The sequence below is a fragment of the Somniosus microcephalus genome, chromosome 8 (genome assembly GCF_052327205.1).
Source record: "Somniosus microcephalus isolate GS21.2 chromosome 8, FLI_Smic_1.0, whole genome shotgun sequence".
Lineage (NCBI taxonomy): Eukaryota > Metazoa > Chordata > Chondrichthyes > Squaliformes > Somniosidae > Somniosus > Somniosus microcephalus.
The window spans coordinates 17,058,479-17,078,359 of NC_140994.1; the positions used below are offsets into that span (position 1 = coordinate 17,058,479).

General features: G+C 44.1%; 1 protein-coding gene across 1 annotated transcript in view; it reads right to left on the minus strand.

Moving 5' to 3' along the window:
* Positions 1-14,552: 14,552 nt before the first annotated feature.
* trim8b (tripartite motif containing 8b) overlaps positions 14,553-19,881 on the minus strand; it is a 98,818-nt gene continuing 93,489 nt past the window's right edge. The window contains exon 6 of the mRNA XM_085994296.1: positions 14,553-17,008. Within this exon, the coding sequence (XP_085850422.1) occupies positions 16,338-17,008 (671 nt within the window). The 3' untranslated portion in view covers positions 14,553-16,337. The remainder of the gene's footprint in view (positions 17,009-19,881) is intronic.

Genomic DNA, 19,881 nt, shown 5'->3' on the forward strand with positions numbered 1-19,881 from the left:
CCTCCGAGTCATAAGGTTGTTGGTTCAAGTCCCGCTCCAGAGACTTGAGCACAAACATCTAGGTTGACCCTCTAGGGCAGTGTTGAAGGAGCGCTGCACTGTTGGAGGTGCTGTCTTTCGGATGAGAGGTTAAACCAAGGCCCTGTCTGCCCTCTCGGGTGGACGCAAGAGATCCCATGGCACCGTTTTGAAGCAGAGCAGGGGCGTTCTCCCCGGTGTCCTGGCCAATATTTATCCCTCAATCAACATCACAAAAAACAAATTATCTGGTCATTATCACATGTGGGAGCTTGCTGTGCGCAACTTGGCTACCGCGTTTCCTACATTACAACAGTGGCTGTAAAGCAGTTTGGGACATCCTGAGGTCATGAAAGGCGTTATGTAAACACAAGTCTTTCTTTCAGGAGAGGAAACACCTATATTCTACTCAGCAAAGCTCTAAAACCTAATGACGAATAGTTCTCCCAGAGGTTGAACTGTTGCTGAGTCTCTGGAAAGCTCTAGTTGTGAAAAAACATAGAGTACTATGATCTTGCTTAGAGAAACCCTTCAGGATACGGTGGCAACTATTGGTCAGCCATTGATTGTGTGTGTTTTTCCCCCCAATACATTGTGGAGTTTCACTTGGAGCTGGTGTGCTCGGTCACGGCCCCCTGTCCCTTCCGACGCAGCTCTCTGGGCAGCAGTCGGTGCAGAGCGGTCTGGATCTCCCAGGAGCGGGCGGTCGAGCGCTTGTTGCAACGGGGGCCGGGCGGGAAGCCTCACCGGCGACGCGCTTGAAAATATCCTCCGCAAAAAGTTCATGGTGCTCACGGCCTGGGAAGAGATGCCGGCGTCGGAAGAGAACCTGTTTTCATCACCTGGTAGACAGAGATGGAGCAGCTCTCCTTCCTCGACCTTCTCTGCTTCTTGTTGACTTTCTTGGAGGGTTTGGGCAGCGAATTCTTGAAGCCCTTCTTTGGCGCCATGGCTTTCTTTTGCTGATCCGACATTCGGACACACCCCAACTCCTCATCAACCCAACTCAGTGAGTATATTGAGAGTGTCAGACAGTCCAAAGAATATAGTGACTCATAGCTAGCCACTGATTCATTAGCTGCAGTACATATAAATATATGCAGGCACCTCAAAGCACTGGAGAGGTACCACCAACGCTGCCTCCACAAGATCCTGCAAGTCAATTGGCAGGATAGGTGCACCGTCAGTGTTCTTGCTCAGGCCAACATCCCCAGCATTGAAGCTTTGACCACGATCAATCAGCTCCGATGGACGGGTCACATTGTCCACATGCCCGATAGGAGACTCCCAAAACAAGCGCTCTACTCGGAGCTCCGGCATGGCAAGAGAGCCCCAGGTGGGCAGAGGAAACGCTTCAAGGACACCCTCAAAGCCTCCTTGAAAAAGTGTAACATCCCCATCGACACCTGGGAATCCCTGGCCCAAGACCGCACAAAGTGGAGGAGAAGCATCCGGGAAGGCGCCGAACACCTTGAGTCTCTTCGCCGGGAGCAAGCGGAAGCCAAGCGCAGGCAGCGCAAGGAGCGCACGTCAACCCAAGCACCCCACCCACCGGCCCCTTCAACCACCGTCTGCCCCACCTGTGACAGAGACTGTAGGTCCCACATTGGACTCATCAGCCACCTGAGAACTCATTTTTAATGTGGAAGCAAGTCATCCTCGGTTCCGAGGGACTGCCTAAGAAGAAGAAATAGATAGAAAAAAAATTGCGAATCGACACAAGATTACTGTAGCATTGCATGCAACTAAAATCAGTTATCTTTTATATGTAAAATTCAGTCCATTGGCTGAATTACTTATGCTTCATAACCTCAGCGAATATATAATTTAGAAACAAAAGATTCAAATCACACACAAGTAACGACATCACAAGTGGATTCTGGGCTCCCAAGAGTTGCACAAGAACCACATTCGTGTCCTCCATGTTTTGTTTATAAAATGCTTCAGGATAGAGCCAGAAGAACAATAAATGACTTAAAAATTACTGAGCCACTTACTGGACAGGTTAATTGTGCAACACAAGTAGGTCATGGTTAGAAGTTACATGCAACTTGCGTCACTTGGGGGTTCTGGCATTCATTAAGGAAGGGTTTGTGTTGAAAGAATCCTGGAGGAAACAGCAAAATATTCTTTGTTGGGCCATGGCACAACACCTTTCTGATAGGGAAATGGAGATGATCAAGCACAAGGTGGATGTGGGATGGAAGATTAAATATAATGTTTCTGAAATCACGAACAAAAAATACCTGGAGAAAATGAACAACATCAAAGGAGCGACAAGTCACAGCATGTTCTTGCTTGTCGATTAAGTGGCATTAACAGTAGTGTGCGGCTAGGGTCAACTGTAGCAAGGAGAGATGTAGAAAATTGATGCAGATGGTTGCTGTTTCTACGTGTCCAGCGCCCGCTCCAAAACCCAGGGCCCAACGCGCGCCCCAGAACCCAGGGCCCAACGCGCGCCCCAGAACCCAGGGCCCAACGCGCGCTCCAGAACCCAGGGCCCAACGCGCGCGCTCCAGAACCCAGGGCCCAACGCGCGCTCCAGAATCCAGGCCCCAATGCGCGCTCCAGAACCCAGGGCCCAACGCGCGCTCCAGAACCCAACGCACGCCCCAGAACCCAACGCGCGCCCCAGAACAAAGTCTTTGTTTGTGTAGATCAGCCATTCTTCAGACATCACACTTCAAGGTGCCATGTTATACTTTGTTACAGATACAAAACAATTTTTTTTTTTAAATATAGAAGAAAGCTAGTCATTTCCTGCTGATGTTTCTGACCTCGACAACTGGGCTTCTGTTCAAAGGGCAGGAGTTGAGGATCGGTAAGCAGCTGCCAATCTATAGAAACTTCCCTTGCAAGAAGCTTGCCAGTTGCCTCAGGCTGCGCCCGTTTAAACCACTTTTGCATAGGAATCTCTTGAGCTGTGGGCTTAAAAGGAGACAGGCCAACATAGACACAGCTTTCTCTCAGCAACTAAACATCACAACCATATTCCATATCCCAGACTACACATCAATGCCACTAGAGATAGAGAGAGACAGACAGAGAGATACAGAGAGAGACAGAAATAGAGGGCGAGATAGGGATATTTAACACTTTTTGAAGATGCTGCATCCAGTGTGTGTTTTATCTATCATACTGAAGACATCACACTTGCCAAACTTGCTCTGACTGGCTCAAATTTTGTATTGCTGAAACAGTAACAGATCACCAGGTTACTAGTAGGGAGCGTGCAAAATCAAACCCGAGGACAGTAACTGAAGCTCCGATGAGAAACTAGTAAAACAACCAACCAATCAGCAAAATCGACCAAGGAAAGAAAGGAGAAGCTGAAACTATCAAATTTCTGCAAATATTTTCTGAAAATCCATGCAGCCATCACCTCAATTGGTCCACTGAGCTGCCACTTACTGAAAAGTAAGGTTCCTAACAGTGTAAACATTAATACAAAATGACATCGAATTTACAGCATAGAAACCGGCCCAGCTGGTCTGTGCCGGTGTTTATGCTCCACACGAGGCTCCTCCCACCCTACTTCATCTCACCCGATCTGCATATCCTTCTAATTAAAAATCCCACCTTTCAGAATCAGACAGAGCTAGCAGTAGAAATATAAATCAGAAAAAGACAGAACCTTGCAATATGGAGAAATGCCGCACTATATTCATTTTACAGCACGCTCTCACTTCCCAAGAGACAGCAACGAGGGCACTTTGACCCCCCAAAAAGTGGGTTTGGGTCAGGTGGGAAGTTATAACTTAAAAAAATTTCAAACCTGTACCATTGTTAAATAATTGATTAAACATACCTATACACAATAGCAATTTCTGACACTTGCCTGCAACAATGGAGCCCCAGCCTTCAGTTCATGCAGGTTTCCAGATGCATTACTGTTAGTTAAAGAGATTCGAGCTAGCAGGCTGCAGCTCACAGCATGTGCCTGTGCACACAACCCCTGGGATCTTTTTAAAAATAAAAATGATCGACAGCAAGACATTCACAGGGTGCATCAGAATTTAGTGTTTGTGAGCCACAATGAATAGTCACTAAAAACAAAAACCCTCACCACAATGAAAGCAAGCAAAAATTTGGTTTCGTATATAAAAAAAAAATCAAACACAAAAAGGTAAACTATGAACTCCATCTCCCCACCCACCCCGAGGTAAATTTCCTGAAAGAAAAAGAAAATTTGGTTACTATATTCAAAACTTATATTCAAGCAGTTGTATGTACCGTGTGACAAATGAAACTTTAAACAATACAAAGTGGAATCTAGCTATATTCTTTTATTTATTCTATAAAATTGCAGGGATATACGGATAGAGCGCGGGAGTGGGACTAACTGGATTGCTCTTCGAAAGAGCCGGTGCAGACTCGATGGGCCGAATAGCCTCCTTCTGTGCTGTACTATTCCACGATTCTATTTAGACGAACAGATTTTATGTTACTGTGGTATTTATTTACTTATCTATCTGCAGTGGAAGACTATATTTACTTATTTTCCAGAAACTAATAAAGAAAAAAACACTCATTTCACTTTGAGAGATTGAGCAGATTGGGCCGATACTCTCTGGAGTTTAGAAGAATGAGAGGTGATCTCATTGAAACATAAGATTCTGAGGGGGATTGACAGGGTAGATGCTGAGAGGCTGTTTCCCCTGGCTGGAGAGTCTAGAACCAGGGGGCACAATCTCAGGATAGGGGGGTCGGCCATTTAGGGCCGAGATGAGGAGAAACATATTCACTCAGAGGGTTGTGAATCTTTGGAATTCTCTACCCCAGAGGGCTGTGGAGGCTCAGTCGTTCAGTATATTCAAGGTGGAGATCGATAGATTTTTGGAATCTAAAGGAATCAAGGGATATGGGGATTGGCAGGAAAGTGGAAGAGTTGAGGATGAAGTTGGGCAGCACGGTGGCATAGTGGTTAGCACTGTTGCCTCACAGCGCCAGGGACCCGGGTTCGAATCCGGCCTCGGGCGACTGACTGTGTGGAGTTTGCATATTCTCCCCGTGTTTGCGTGGGTTTCCTCCGGGTGCTCCGGTTTCCTCCCACAGTCCAAAGATGTGCGAGTTAGGTTGATTGGCTATGATAAATTGACCCTTAGTGTTAGGGGGATTAAATACGTGGGGTTACGGGGATAGGGTGGGATATGTGTTGGTGCAGGCTCGATGGGCCGAAATGGCCTCTATCTGCACTGTGGGGTTTACTGTGATTCTGTGATTAGCCATGATCTTATTGAATGGTGGAGCAGGCTCGATGGGCCGAATGGCCTACTCCTGTTCCTTATGTTCATGGTCTCTGGAGAGAACTCTTGCAAACTTATTCCCAATTTCTCTCACGGAGATGTGTACCCCCTCATCCTATTCCATCCCCCAGCATTCTTCCCACACACCCCACCCCATCCCACGCAACTACATAACCTCTGCCTCACTCAATCATTATATATACACACACATCTCTTACTCTCACTCATTCCTGCCGAGGATCTCAAAATTGTGTTTTTGCATAGGCTTCTCAAACATTTACTCTATCCTACAATCGCCATGACTTTGAAAATTCTTCATTTGCAAAAGCTGACGGGCAGCGTCACTTGTATCGGCTCAGAGACCAAGCCTTTCCGCGGACACATGTCACTTTAATCGGCAAGAGAAGCTACAGCTACAAAGAAAACCCAGAATGTTTCGATGCTTCCGCTGCTACTGGCAGGAGTGGGGCAGGGGGGTCGGAAGAGGGGCATGCTAGTCATTGCATTGTTATTTACAGATTTAAATCAACTACAAAAGTGGGATCTCAACCATACCAGCAGCTGCATTCAATATTGAAATACTGATACTGTATTGTGTCGTATTTGAAATCAGCTGCCAGAAAATGACTACCGCCTGTGAAAAATCAAAAAAACACACATAAAAACTAGGACAATTCACTTACACTCAAGCAGACCACTAATGCCCCTTTAAAAGTTGTCTTTAAGTGGGAAAAAAAACCCTTTCTTGCAGCTCGAGAGACACTATAAAGGCCTTTGTTTTTTTTGAAAGGATTTCCAAACAGGGAAGAAATAATGGACACAGTCCAGGTTAGCTCGGTAAACAAATCCCTCTGCCTCTCAGATGGTGTTTACAAAAAAAAGTCGTTCTATGTTTTGGCCGCGGCGACTGACTTTTTTTTGGTACGGTTATTGTAAATGTGGCAACAGAGACATGTAGAAAAGCCAGCCGTGTGTGCGTGATACTTTCGTGAACGTGAATTAATGGGGGCCCATTGAGGCTCTTGCCTTCACGGAATTAGAATGGAAATTCCCAGAATCCTTTACTGTCGATGGTTAAGAGCCAAGCCTCAATCCAGTTTTTTTTTTGGTTGTCAGTTGAAACAAGCCTATTATAACTCTGGCTGGCTGGAATTACACAGCTGACAGTAATTAATGGGGGGTGTGGTTAATGGGATTGTTCCTTCATGATATATTAAAAAAAAGTCTCTCAGGCACTGACTGAAGTCTCTACCGCTGAACTTTTTTGCTTAGTGGAGGTGGTGTGATAAATGGAAACATTACACACTTTGGAACGAGTTGCTAAAAAAACGTAATTGGCTGAAAAGCTGTCAAAATGCGAGGGGAAATAAAACAGGCTCCCAACTCTCGCTTGCTAACATCAGGGCACACTCTGGCATACAAACTGCTGACCAAATCTCAGAGGCCAGGCTACATCCAACACAAAATGTGCCTCGCCAGAGGTATTTTACTTCACAGCATAACCACACATCAGAAATTATACTCATTTACAGTCCCACCATACAGTGCTGTCGACAAGTTATGATGTGTTGGATTTTTTTTTTAAAGACCAATTTAACCCTGGTTTCCCATAGACTCCAACTATAGTTGTTACTTGCTTTTTAAAAATCATGTGGTTTAAGAAAAGACTTTTCTGATGTGGGGCCCACACCCAAAACCATATTTCAGATGCTGTGTATTTACAGCATTGTGTCGCTTCATCGGATGGATTTTTTCATATATGGGTGAGGGTGAAAATCTTACACCCTCCTTTATCCTCATTGTGTACAAAGCTATTCTAGTACAGCTGCACTACTGGCATCTATCGGACAATGTGGAAAATTGCCCGGGTATGTCCTCTCCACAAAAAGGACAAATCCAACCCGGCCAAATCAACCTACTCCCCATAATCAGCAAAGTGATCGAGTAGCACTTACCAATAACCTGCTCACCGCTGCTCAATTTGGGTTCCGCTAGGACTACTCAGGTGCAGACCTCATTATACAGCCTTGGTCCAAATATGGACACACGAGCTGAATTTCAGGGGCGAGGCAAGAGTGACTGCCCTTGACATCAAGGCAGCATTCGACAGAGTGTGGCACCAAGGAGCCCTAGTAAAACTGAAGTCAATGGATATCAGGAGAAAAACTCTCCAGTGGCTGGAGTCATACCTGGTACAAAAGGGAGATGGTTGTGGTTGTTAGAGGCCAATCATCTCAGCCCCATGACATGGCTGCAGGAGTTCTTCAGGGCAGCATCCTAAGCCCAACTATCTTCAGCTGCTTCATCAATGACCTTCGCTCCATAAGGTCAGGATTAGGGCTATTCGCTGATGATTGCAGAGTGTTCAGCTCCATTTGCAATTCCTCAGATAATGAAGCAGTTCATGCTCACATGCAGCAACATATAGGCTTAGGCTGATTTGTGGCAAGTAACATTCATGCCATACAAGTGCCAGGTAATGACTACCTCCAACAAGAGAACCTAACCAACACATCTTGACATTCAATGGCATTACCATCACTGAGTCCCCCACCACTGACATCCTGGGAGTCACCATTCTCCAGAAACTCAACTGGACCAGCCACATGGCTAATAGAGCAGATCAGAGGCTAGGTATTCTGCAGCGAGTGGCTCACCTCCCAACTCCTCAAAAGCCTTTCCCTCATCTACAAGGCACAAGTCAGGAGTGTGATGGAATACTCTCCACTTTCCTGGATGGTTGCAGCTGCAATACTCAAGAAATTAGACAGCATCCAGGACAAAGCAGTCCGCTTGATCGGCATATCATCCAAACCCACGACCTCCGCCCCCCAGAACAAGGGCAGCAGGTGCACGGGAACACCATCAGCTTCAAATTCCCCCATCAAGTCTTACACCATCTTCACTTGGACATATATCACCATTACATCGTTGTCGCTGGATCAAAACCCTGGAGCTCCTTACCTAACTGCGCTGCGAGAGCATCTTCACTACATGGACTGCAGCAGTGCAAGGCGGCCCACCACCACCCACAGGGATGGGCAATAAATGCCAGTCTCGCCAGCAACATGCACATCCCAAGATTGAATTGAAAAAATCAACTCGTTACATTAGTGCAGAGAGGGGACGCTCTTCTAAACATTGGGACTGAGGCACATCACTGGAGCCAGAGTAAGGGAACTTTACTTTGCATCTGGCTGTGTTAAATACCGACTGACGTAAATGAAACTCTCTACGCATTTGGTTTGAGCATAAAGCAAGGCTTTAATCAACTTGTTTCAGAACATGGAGGTCTAGTTGTACTTCACTAGTTCATCTTACAAAATGTCCCTGGAAAGCTGGGCCCACGCCCGAGTATTTATACTCCTTGAACGGCGCCACCAGCTGGCCGTCCAGCGTTATTTCACGAGTAGTTTCTTGAATGATGAGATTTATAACACCGACTCTAGGTACCTAAAATGGGAATAATCTCATTCTCCAGACTAATGTCCCTCACCTAATCAGCATATACATTTAATATTCTCCCAGCCAACATACCTCCCTCAAATCAATGCCAAAGATATTGTGGTTTGTGTTTTGTATGCAAAATGGCAGCTAAATTTATTAACAATAATGCACCTCAAGCCATCATGGGTGAAACCATCGGGAGATGTTTCTGCTAGATGTGACAAGACGAGACATTTGTCTTTATTTACCTAGATCTTCGTTCCCACCCTTTTCAACCTTGCACTTCACTTCGGTTTCTCAAGTTTAAAAGAAAAATCCCAATTCGGTAATTGGGCCACTATTCAATCACCAGCAATTTCTGCCATATCATTTTAAGGGGCACCCACCAGGCAGGTATGAATGAAACTTAGCCATTGGGTTGCCTTGTAGCAGAATCTTTAGACTCTTGGGTCACTTTGGTTGCCTATGGGCGTGTTATTTGTCAGATAATCTGTGTCAAGATTTGCCACAATCTCATTTCCACTGGTCTGTTAATAATAGTCTTCAAAAGGGAATGAATTTCTCTTGAGCTGTCCCAGAATACCTCATAGATTCACTACTGGTTCCTTACCACCATGTTGCATTGTTGATTGAAGGCAAGCTGGGACCAGACATTTTGTACATTCCTATTATTCTAGCCCTATACCCCCGTCCAAATTCTCTGCTCTTCCAATAGTGGTCTACAGCGAGTTATTCCTTCTCGCTCTGCTCAGCCATCAGTACCAGACACTTTAGCCATCTTGCCCCCACAATCTGACATTTGCTCTCTAAACACCTTAGTCATACCACATCTCTGCCCACCTTTAAAGCCCTCTGCAAACTATAAACCTTAGACAACACCTTTGGCCACCTTGCTGGCCTCCCTCCGACATGACTCCTTACTGCAAAGTGCCTTGGGATGTTTGGCTACGCTGAAGGCACTATATAAATGCAAGTTGTCGTGTACAATTGCCCTTCACGAATTAGGAGCTGCCCACAATGTTCCCAGTAATGTCATAGCTCCCGCGCAGGCCGCTCAACGGATTTTACATTGTAAATACCGCGCATGCACAGAAATGTAAAGGGACCGTGCATTAAAAGAAACAGGCTGCTCAGAACAAAGCACAGCTCAGGGAACATTGCCCACAACCAGTTTTTTTTGGTGTGGGAGCTTAGTTATCCCCATTAAATTCCATCTGCTATTTCTCGGCCCATCCAATTAAATTGTCAAAATCCGTTTGAAAGTTGTCTGTATACTTGGAACCTGGCCATATAGCTTGGTGTCATTAACAGATTTTATATGGCCAGCAATGTCCTCCTCTATACCACTGATGAACAGTGCATTCTCCATGACTTATATCAAGAGGGTAAGGTGCCATGGGACACAACCTTAGAGCTCATTTCCACACAGATTTTATTTTTCACATTTGACCCTCCTGCAAATAACTAAATCAAACTGAAGTTAGATTTGAAATAGAGGAGTGCACCACTGTTAAACAATCCAAACCCATTGCGGTATCCTATTTAAGGAGTGGCAGAATGGGAATATAGATGCATAACAATCAAATTAGTTGAAGATGTCAGACAAAATACCGCATACACAAAACCCATTTCTATCAGTATTGTAGAAATTGACTTTAAATATTACAAAGGAGTTTGTAGGCTTGCAAAGCAGGATTCTAAGGTGCAAATAATTAGTAATGTGGAGGGGTGGGGCAGTGTTGGACTTGGGCATATTGGCAACGGTTAGACCACCATTTGGCTGAATTTGTGTGTGTCCTTTCCCAATGCTCAAATGAGGCTAAACGTTCATAATTATTGTGCTTCATCAATTAAGGTTTTGAACTGATTGTTAAATAGGTCTTTTTCATGGTGTGTTTTGGGAGTCTGGAAAGTCAAAAAGGTAGTGTTGAGAAGATACCAATGCCACAATATGGCGTGTGTTTGTTTTTTAAAGAACAGAAATTAAGATTGTTGAACAGGGTGGGAAAACATTACCATCCAATTTTTGCCCTTCCATCTTTTCAACAACTAAGTTTGAAGATAGACATTAGAACCATCTGACTAAATTTGTGCACGCATCACAATGTTCTAGTAAAAATTCTGAATCCCCATCAGTAATGCATTGTTTTAACAATTCTGCAATGTTGCTCATTAGCCAAGAAGGGATCTATTTGTAAACAATTCTGCCGCAAGTAAAAAGGTCACTCATGCATTTCACCTGATTTAGTCAGCATCTCCCTCACTTATTTTCTGAGCTGTATCTATCCAATATTTTACAAGATACTCCTATTTTTCATGCACTTGGGGTGTTCTTTGGCATTACCGGCACCCGGCTACCGACCATAGAGCACATATACGAGAAACGCTGTTTACGGAGGTCACGGTCCATCATCAAAGACCCTACCCACCCCAGCCACAGTCTGTTCGCCCTCCTGCCATCTGGGAGGCGCTACAGATGCATTCGCACCCGTACGGCCAGATTTAGGAACAGCTTCCTACTGAACTCCACAAATAAACTCTGAAGCCTGCACATCTGCCAATGCACTTTATTATGGTTATGTTTATGTTAATGTATTACAAGCCAAATGTATGTTGAATGTTTAAATGTCTTAATCTAAATGTACACTCTCGGGAGTCGCAAGCCTACATTTCGTTGTACTGCACTTGTGCACTAACAATGACAATAAAAGTTGATTTGATTTGATTTGATTTGATTCAAGGATACAGATAAAGAGAGTTTAAAACAGGCACCCAAAGAACAAAAAACATAGATTCTACTTGTCTAGGGCTGGTTAATTCTGTGATGTGTCTAGTACTAAAGCCTGTGTTCACCTAATCCACCCAGTAACAAGCATCGAGTAAAAGTAAATTTCGGAATAGCACCAGTCTTCTACCACTAGCTACATTCAAAATTGTCTTGACTTTATAAAGCATGCTTAGGCATCTAGAGGCAAAACAGCATTAGTCCAATTTTTTCTCCCCCTGGATCCTGAAAATTTGGCACAGCAATGTTAAATGCCTGGATCAAAGACCTACGATTTCTGAATCAACTGCAGATTTTTCTGCATCCTTAAGTAATATCACAAACACATCAAAACCGCTTCAGTGAATATCACTGTCAACTGCTGACTCAGAGTCCCACTGTGGAACTAGTCTGCAGTTTCCAATCTCATAAATAATACAAATGTGGAATGATTTACCCAAGGAGGCCATTGACGCAAATATAAAATGGGCTCAAGCCAACCACATACCATTCTGGTGAAAGGAGGGTTTGAGGGATATGGCGAGAGGTTAGGGTTTTTCATCAAACCAAAGGGTACACCCGATGAGTGCCAACACTTTCCTATGTTCCTCAATTTACATGGCTTCCAGATACAGAAACCTAGCTTAAAAAAAAAATACACTTCCCTACCCCTTCTCATTTTCTGGCTTAAGTATGTTGACTCAAACAAAACTACAGTCCCCCAAAATATCACTGGCATCTTACAACCAAATGGCCATTCTTCCCAGAAGCCAGAATAGGAAAGTCAGTGGGCTATTTCACCACGAGGCCAAAGTTGAGCTCATTCAGTCTTCATGAATTATCGACCCACTTCCAACAATGCTCACTGGATAGCAATCAGGAATGGGATCCGCAAGTAATTTTTTCTCTATCTGAGCGAAGGATGCAGAGACAATTTGTGGCTCCTCCACTGACACTGTGGGCAAGGTTGGTTAACCTAGCTTGGTCCATGGATCAAACCTACACTGGTCAGAATGGCAGTGCCAGTGTATTTTAATGCCAAGCATTTGGTTTTGGGGGGGGGGGGGGGGGGGAGAAAAGAGAGAAAAAGAGAAGCTATTGAATAACATACATACAGAAATGCAGAGTACAGACTATGAAGAGCTGCAGTAAGACAATTAGGGCTGCAATTAAATCTCAAATTAATTATGTCTTGCTCCATCCAATAAAAATTACATAATACTGCAACAAAAAATACAATCTTTGATTCCTTTAGAGAATACCTATACCACTTTTTTAAAGTTAATTTTTAATAATACATATAACAGGGCTATTTTACCAATATCCCATGCTTCTGTTGCCTAGGCCCTAAGCTCTGGAATTCCCTGCCTAAACCTCTCTACCTCTCTTTCCTCCTTTAAGACGCTCCTTAAAACCTACCTCTTTGACCAAGCTTTTGGTCACCTGCCCTAATTTCTCATGTGGCTCGGTGTCAAATGTTTTGTCTTGTAACACTCCTTCCTGTGCAGCGCCTTGGGACGTTTTACTACATTAAAGGCGCTATATAAATACATGATGTTGTTGCCTGGTGACATGGCAGTTTGTTTTGTTTTGACGTGGGTTCTCATTGTAAAAACCTCACCCTTCCCTCTTCACATGCTGCTGTCCAGCTTGTTTTAGATGTTCTTCTAAATAAACGACACCATTTTGCAAAGAATTGAAACGGTGTATGTTTTGCACAATGTTCAGGATGTGGTTATTATGAAGAGTCCAGTTAGGAGAGAAACTAATGGAAAGAGAGAGAGAGAGAGAGAGAGAGGGAAAGAAAGAAAGTTGCACTGGCAGAGGGTTGGCAGGTTACCCATTCCTCTTGGCTTTGGGGGGTGGGGGGAAGACGGAGGACAAGGAGGAATCCAAAGTAATAAAATCATTGTCAACCGGAATGGGGACATAAATTCAGTAGCCCTGAAATTACAACACGAGGTAATGACACTTCCTGAAGGAAAAAAACTCACCTTTACGGAGACCAATGCGTTGTGTTAGCATTCCACAATATAATTTCAGAGCATAGTTTTGTTTTAAAAAGACATTTTATGGTGAGTAATTAATCTGGCACTAATTTCACTTGTGAGAAAGAGCTTCTATATTTCACTCACAGCTGTGCTACTTATTCATTGCCAGTTGAATTCACATGGAAATCAGACTCAGTTTGTGCGGGCCAAAATTAGGCACAGTCATTAAGTACATCATGAACAGGTGACGACGATTAAAAATAAAAATTTGCGCTCAAGGTGAGTGATGCCAGGACCATCTGGGCACTCAGGGAAAGCATCAAGCACTTCCAGGTCAGGTATAGCAAAGGTAAGATGTGTAGGTAAAGCTCTCTCTGAAACACCCTTATAACATACCTTAAAACCCCGACTTCAGAAAAACATTTCTTTCTGCGCCAGTATGACAACTAAATTTCCAGCAACATGCTCTGAGCAAGTGTTTAATTAGCGGTTAATTTTGTGCTGCGGGTCCAAATCCAGAGAAGCTGGGTCAAAGCTTCCAGTAATTCCTTCACTTAGAGGCTTACAGCCAGCAGAGAGAGAATTTCATGGTGTCAGCCTGGATTCAAACTCGTTTCAGCAGTGCAAGAACAGCGTGCTAATGCACCATACCATCCGACTCACTTCCCCAAAGTCCACCTTCCCCGTCATTTCTTCTCATTTATCTCTTCCTCTGCCAAGATGACTTATGCCAGAACTGGCAGCGCGCCAAAATCTCATCCAATTCTCTAGCCAGTCAAGTGTTAACCTAGGATGGTGAATGTTGTCCAGCTATTCAACTGCAGTGGGGCTTGCAGCGAAGCCTGATCCTCACTTCACCTCATGGCCACACAATTAGGTACTTTAAGTAGGGATTAATGGACAGCAGACAGGAATGAGGGTCCTGGCTGCTCCTCCTCCTCCTCCTCCTCCTCCCTATGCCAGGAAGGCTAGGTCCAAACATAGCTGCCACCAGGAATCAAATCGGAGATCCTTCTTGTCCTTGTGGCTCAAAAATGTATCTGAATAAAATTAGTCTTTTTATACATAAGAAAAAAGACAATCCTCAACACTGCATGTATACATGTTTATTCAATGCCTTAAAAGAAGATATTGATAAAGTGACATGAAATAGGTTAAGATAAACCCTGCATAACCTGGTAACTATAAGTATTTGAGAAAGACAAAATACCAACAGTTCTTGATTTTACTGATTACAATAGTTTTTCCAAACACTGACATTCACCCTTTTCTGCAGGGACAAAGCAAAACAGAGCTCCTGTGGTCAAACGTCTATGGACCATCACCACACAGTTAAAATACAGCCAAACCTCGTTACAACAAACCTTCCGTTACATCAAACTTTTCCCAGGTCCCCAACTGAAGCTCCATCTCATTTTTAAATTGAAAAAAAAAAATCTAAGGAATTCAATCCCTTGATGAAACGAACTTTGTTATAACATGCAGATCAGCAGATCCATCGGCACCATTTGTAAATGAATTATCTTTCATTCCTTTGCCCAGTTATAACAAACTGCGCGGTTTTCATTGTGTTTTTTTTTAAAACCATTCACAGAATATCCTACTGCCACCAACTTTGCCCGGATGCAGAACTGAAAACGAAAAACAAACAAAAACAAAAACAAAAATGGGTGAAACATTTTTTCCAGCAGTCGGTGGTGAAGGAATGAAGTCAGAATTGGAGCTCAAACCTCAGCAAGGTGAAGCCCCCAACCACCCCCCACCACTGACAAAAACCACCGCGGGTTAGTAATAATGAGGTTCCACTGTAATAGCCCATTCAACACAACAGGCCTGAAAAGATGTTTGTTCGACAAACAGATCTTCAACCCTTTGAGCATTATTGTAACATTTCCCCCCCGCCCACCCCCACCAATTTCTAGAAATTAAAAACAAGATTCCCAAATACTCCAGTTTTTTTCTACAGAATACTGATTAAGAAATGTTCATGTTATGCATTAAGCATATTCCCAATTATTTATCAATATATAGTTTACAGGACAGCATTTGCCAAACCTAAAATAATCTGTCTTTCTTCTAGCTGGCCAGGAACCCAGCCTGACCAGTTTTTCGCTCTGCATTGTAGTAGTCCCATTGTGACTTTTTTTTTTAAACTACATGATTAAAGTGACAGGCCAAATCTGCCATGCTTAATTAGGGTGTAGTATCCATCTCCAGGAAGCCAGAGTCACACACCTTGAATGTTTAAAAAAAAAAAAAAAAAAAAAATCTCTTCTTAGATTTCTTATTCCACAAGGGAAGTCCATACTCAAAGGGTTTATTGTAAAGGACCATTGGGTAACTATGACAATCAATGATTGAACGTCCTGCCTGACAACTCGCCAGAGACAATTCTCCATTCAGTGTTGCGTTACCGCGTGACAACTTCCAGTGTTAGGGCATCATTTCCCCTCTCAGATCCGCCTATTCAACAGGTCAGACAAATGGTGTCAACGCACTCAGCGCAATTTGTGCTTCACTGTCAAATGGTACCTCTGCTTATTGCTGTTATTATTATACCAGAGCACTATATGATTAACTAATATTAAACGCCTCTGCAAAAAAGTGCTAAGAGTTTTCATATAAAAATTCTGTTATGGTTGTGGAACTCATGGCAGAAACAACCAACAAAGGAAGTCATTTAATACAGAACATGACTCCATTCGTGAATGGATTACTAAAACCAGCACTGGAATTCAATTGCACAAAAAGTTTACATCATGTGCGGAATGTATTTTCTAACTTTTTTTTTTAAGCAAATGATTTGAAATTAACATTTACAGAAAGAAGAAAAAATTGGGGAAAAAAAACATGAGAAAATGCACACACTGTTCAAAATGTATGATAGACAGAATTTAGAAGATTAGCTTGCGGTGTAGTGTTCAGTGAAGGATTGGCCATATATCCTGCAGTTATCTTGCCTGCAGTGTTGTTGTGAGATGCTGATCCCATTCCGTACGATATTAGGGACTGAGGTACCGAGGGAGCAGGTGGAAGAGCGTGTGCGTATTCCTGCGATGTCACAGACCATGGGAAAGTGCTCGATCTGCTGTATGGCTGGTGTCCATTGTGGTTCGAAACAGAAGGCACGCCAGAACAGTAACAGTTATCCACGGAGCAGACGAGGATTTTGCGTCCACCATAGCCGACTGACTGGGAAAGTACAGACTGCTGGGAAGGCGTGCCGTTGGGATAGTGAGTTGTATTGAAGACTGGACCCGTGTGGACGGGCTGCGGACCGCTGGTCAGTCCCACAATGTGCTGGGAAGAGCTGCAGGGCACAAGGGACTGCGCTGACTGGCCCTCGACGACAGGCCCGCCCTGGCCCATAAACTGGCTGGCAACATTCCCGGCTGCTACTTCCAGGAAGCCATTGTCCACAGCAGATGTCGTGGGCATAGGGAAAGCAGTGGAGTGCTTGCGTTTTTCTCCAGCAGCATTGGAAATGTTGCAGGTGTAAGCAGGAACGCTCTGCAGAAACGGTACGGAAGTGCTTATTGTTCCTGTTGGAAGTACAGCAAATATAAACAGGTTACACCAGGAATCTGCAGTTACTGCAAACACACGCACAAAAGTAGTTTTGCTAGTTATTCAGTGGACTGGTTTTGCAAAGTTGAAAACATAAAACATTTGGTTTGTTTAGCTTCTGTTCCCCCTCGAAAACCTTTCAACACAAGACACAGACTTTTGTCCAAATTACACAAGCTGTTTTTCTTGCTCACATGTAAAACTCCAAGCAGTCTATTAAAACACTCGGAATTAACAACTATGGAAACATTGCAACATGAGAGGTTGTACTTTCCTGGCACATTAGGACCACATTCTACCAAACCCTAGATTTACTAAAGACTGCTGATCCCCACCTGAATGCAGGTGCTCCCTTGAGCTTTCCCAGTTTCTTCACTCACCAGCACTTTAAAGTGTTAACATTTAAGTGATGGCACGCTGCCTTTCAAAATAAAGCAAGTTACCAGTTCACAGTGACCAGCCGGGCTACAATTAGCGCCTGCTAGACTCACCAATACTTTGATTCAGATTTAAATTTTAAATGGTGCTGCTGGGTGCAGTGGGCACATGCTGGCTGCAAGACCAGTTTCTTTCACCATTAGGCACCTGGAGAGAGTTAGAGGTCTGGCGTTTAAAAAAATGCAGCAAGTGTGCGAAACTGAATGGGGAAGTCTCCAGGATCCCCGCAGTCGAGACCGGTGGGCAGTCTTTTCGTACACGGGCACATTACCGAATTTATATAGTCTACCAAAAAACAACCTTCCACTTCTGTAGGGCGAGCATTCTACTGTAAATGCCATTTTTATATTTAGTATTCATTATATAGAATACTATAGTACTTTCACAAGGGGAAAAACTGGTAAACTGACTATTATCTGATGAACTGACACTTATTAACCAATTTTTGCTTTTTGTTTGCACTCAATATGTGGACCACACAATCAAAGCTGCATTTAATGCCTATCCCTACCTGCCCCAAGAAGTTGGTGGTGATTATTTTTACAACGGAGCAGCTTTTCTAAGCACTCAATGCATTAATAGCCAACTGTGTAATGTGGGACTGGAGTCGCATATAGGTCAGTCCAGGTTAGGTGAAAGACACCAGTGAATCAGTTGGGATTTTACAATCCAACAGCTTTCATGGTCAGTTTTCTTGGTGCCAGCCCACAAATTAACAGATTTATTACATTCAAATTTCACAATTTGTCACGGTGGGATATGAACTCTCGCCTTCTGGGCTGCTAGCCCAGTACCGTGTCATCTACATTACCTTATCCATCATACAGTGGGATGCAGGTGAAAAATTTTAAAAGGTTTGCTAATAAAAACAAAGTCACGTGAGCAAAAGCATTTGAACGAATATTGATGAAATCACAGGCCGAAATGGCTGCCTTCAACACTGATCACAAAGTTGCTAGTGGGAGATACAAGATGATTTGCTTTTGCCTTTGGGAGGGGGAAATCTGGTGATTGTTTCTTTGATACTATTCAGGAGGGGGAACTTTTTTCATGGAGGTTCCCTTTAAATACTGCATATATTTAAAACCAGTTCAATATAGTTGAACACTGGGCTATGCTGGTTATAGGCAGATTGCTGAAATCTAAACACAGCTTTACTCTGGTATATGTTCCACTCAATGGCAGTATTGGGAAGGGCAGAGCAGCTCAGGTCAGAATGATAGTGAATTTCTCGAGTGTATTCAAGATAGTTTTCTGAAGCAATATGTTCTAGAACCAACAAGAGGGCAGGCCATACTAGATTTAGTAATGAGTAATGAGCCAGACTTAGTTAATAGATAAATTGTCCCTTACAGTTAACAGTGATCCTAATGTGATCGAATTCAGTGTTAGGTTTGAAAAGGAGAAACTTCACACAGTTATTAAGATTCTAGATTTTGGTAAGGCTATCTTTAACGGAATGAGACCGAGACTGACAACAGCAAAATGGTCAAAACTGTTAGAGTAAAACTACAGATGAACAGTCACTCCGCTATTTAAGAATGGCGAGAGGAAAACCAGGGAATTACAGACCAGTTAGCCTAACATCTGTTGTTGGGAAATTGCTAGAGTCTATAATTAAGGATAGGGTGACTGAACACAGTGAAAATTTTCAGCTGATCAGAGAGCCAGCATGGATTTGTGAAAGGTAGGTCAAGCCTGACAAACCCGATTGAATTTTTTGAGGAGGTGACTAAAGTAGCGGACAGGGGAATGTCGATGGATGTTATTTATATGAACTTCCAGAAGGCATTTGATAAAGTACCTCATAAGTGACCGTTAACTCAGGTAGAAGCCCACGGAATTGAGGGCAAATTATTGACCTGGTTAGGAAACTGGCTGAGCAGCAGGAGACAGGCAGTAGGGATAATGGGCAGGTTCTTTAATTGGCAGGATGTGACTAGTGGTGTCCCACAGGGATCTGTGTTGGGGCCTCAACGATTCACAGTGGCCTAGAAATTGGGTTCTGGTCTTGCCAGGGCTGTAGCGCCAGAAAGTTTGCGCCAGCGGTAATGCGGCAGCGCCCGACGAAAATTCAGGTGCGCCGGGCCCAGACGGCGGCGGGCGCTAAAACCCTCCTTTAGCGCCTCAAAACGGGCGTGAACTTGGGTTTCCCGGCGCTAATCCCCCGCTGTGGCACCCGATGCGGTGCGGCAGGCGGGGGAACTGCAGGCCTCCTCCTCCTGTTAAGGAGGAGCTGCCTGCAGCCGACAACTGTCCGGCGGATTGACCCGACATCTGAGCCCGGCACCTCGGGGAAGTGCCGGGCTCGCATGAGACACTGATCAGGGCCGCGGGGGGGGAATGCAGGAGTCCGGGAAGGGAGGTGCGGGCAGGCGGCCGCCGGGAACGCGGCCGGCCGCCGCTCCAC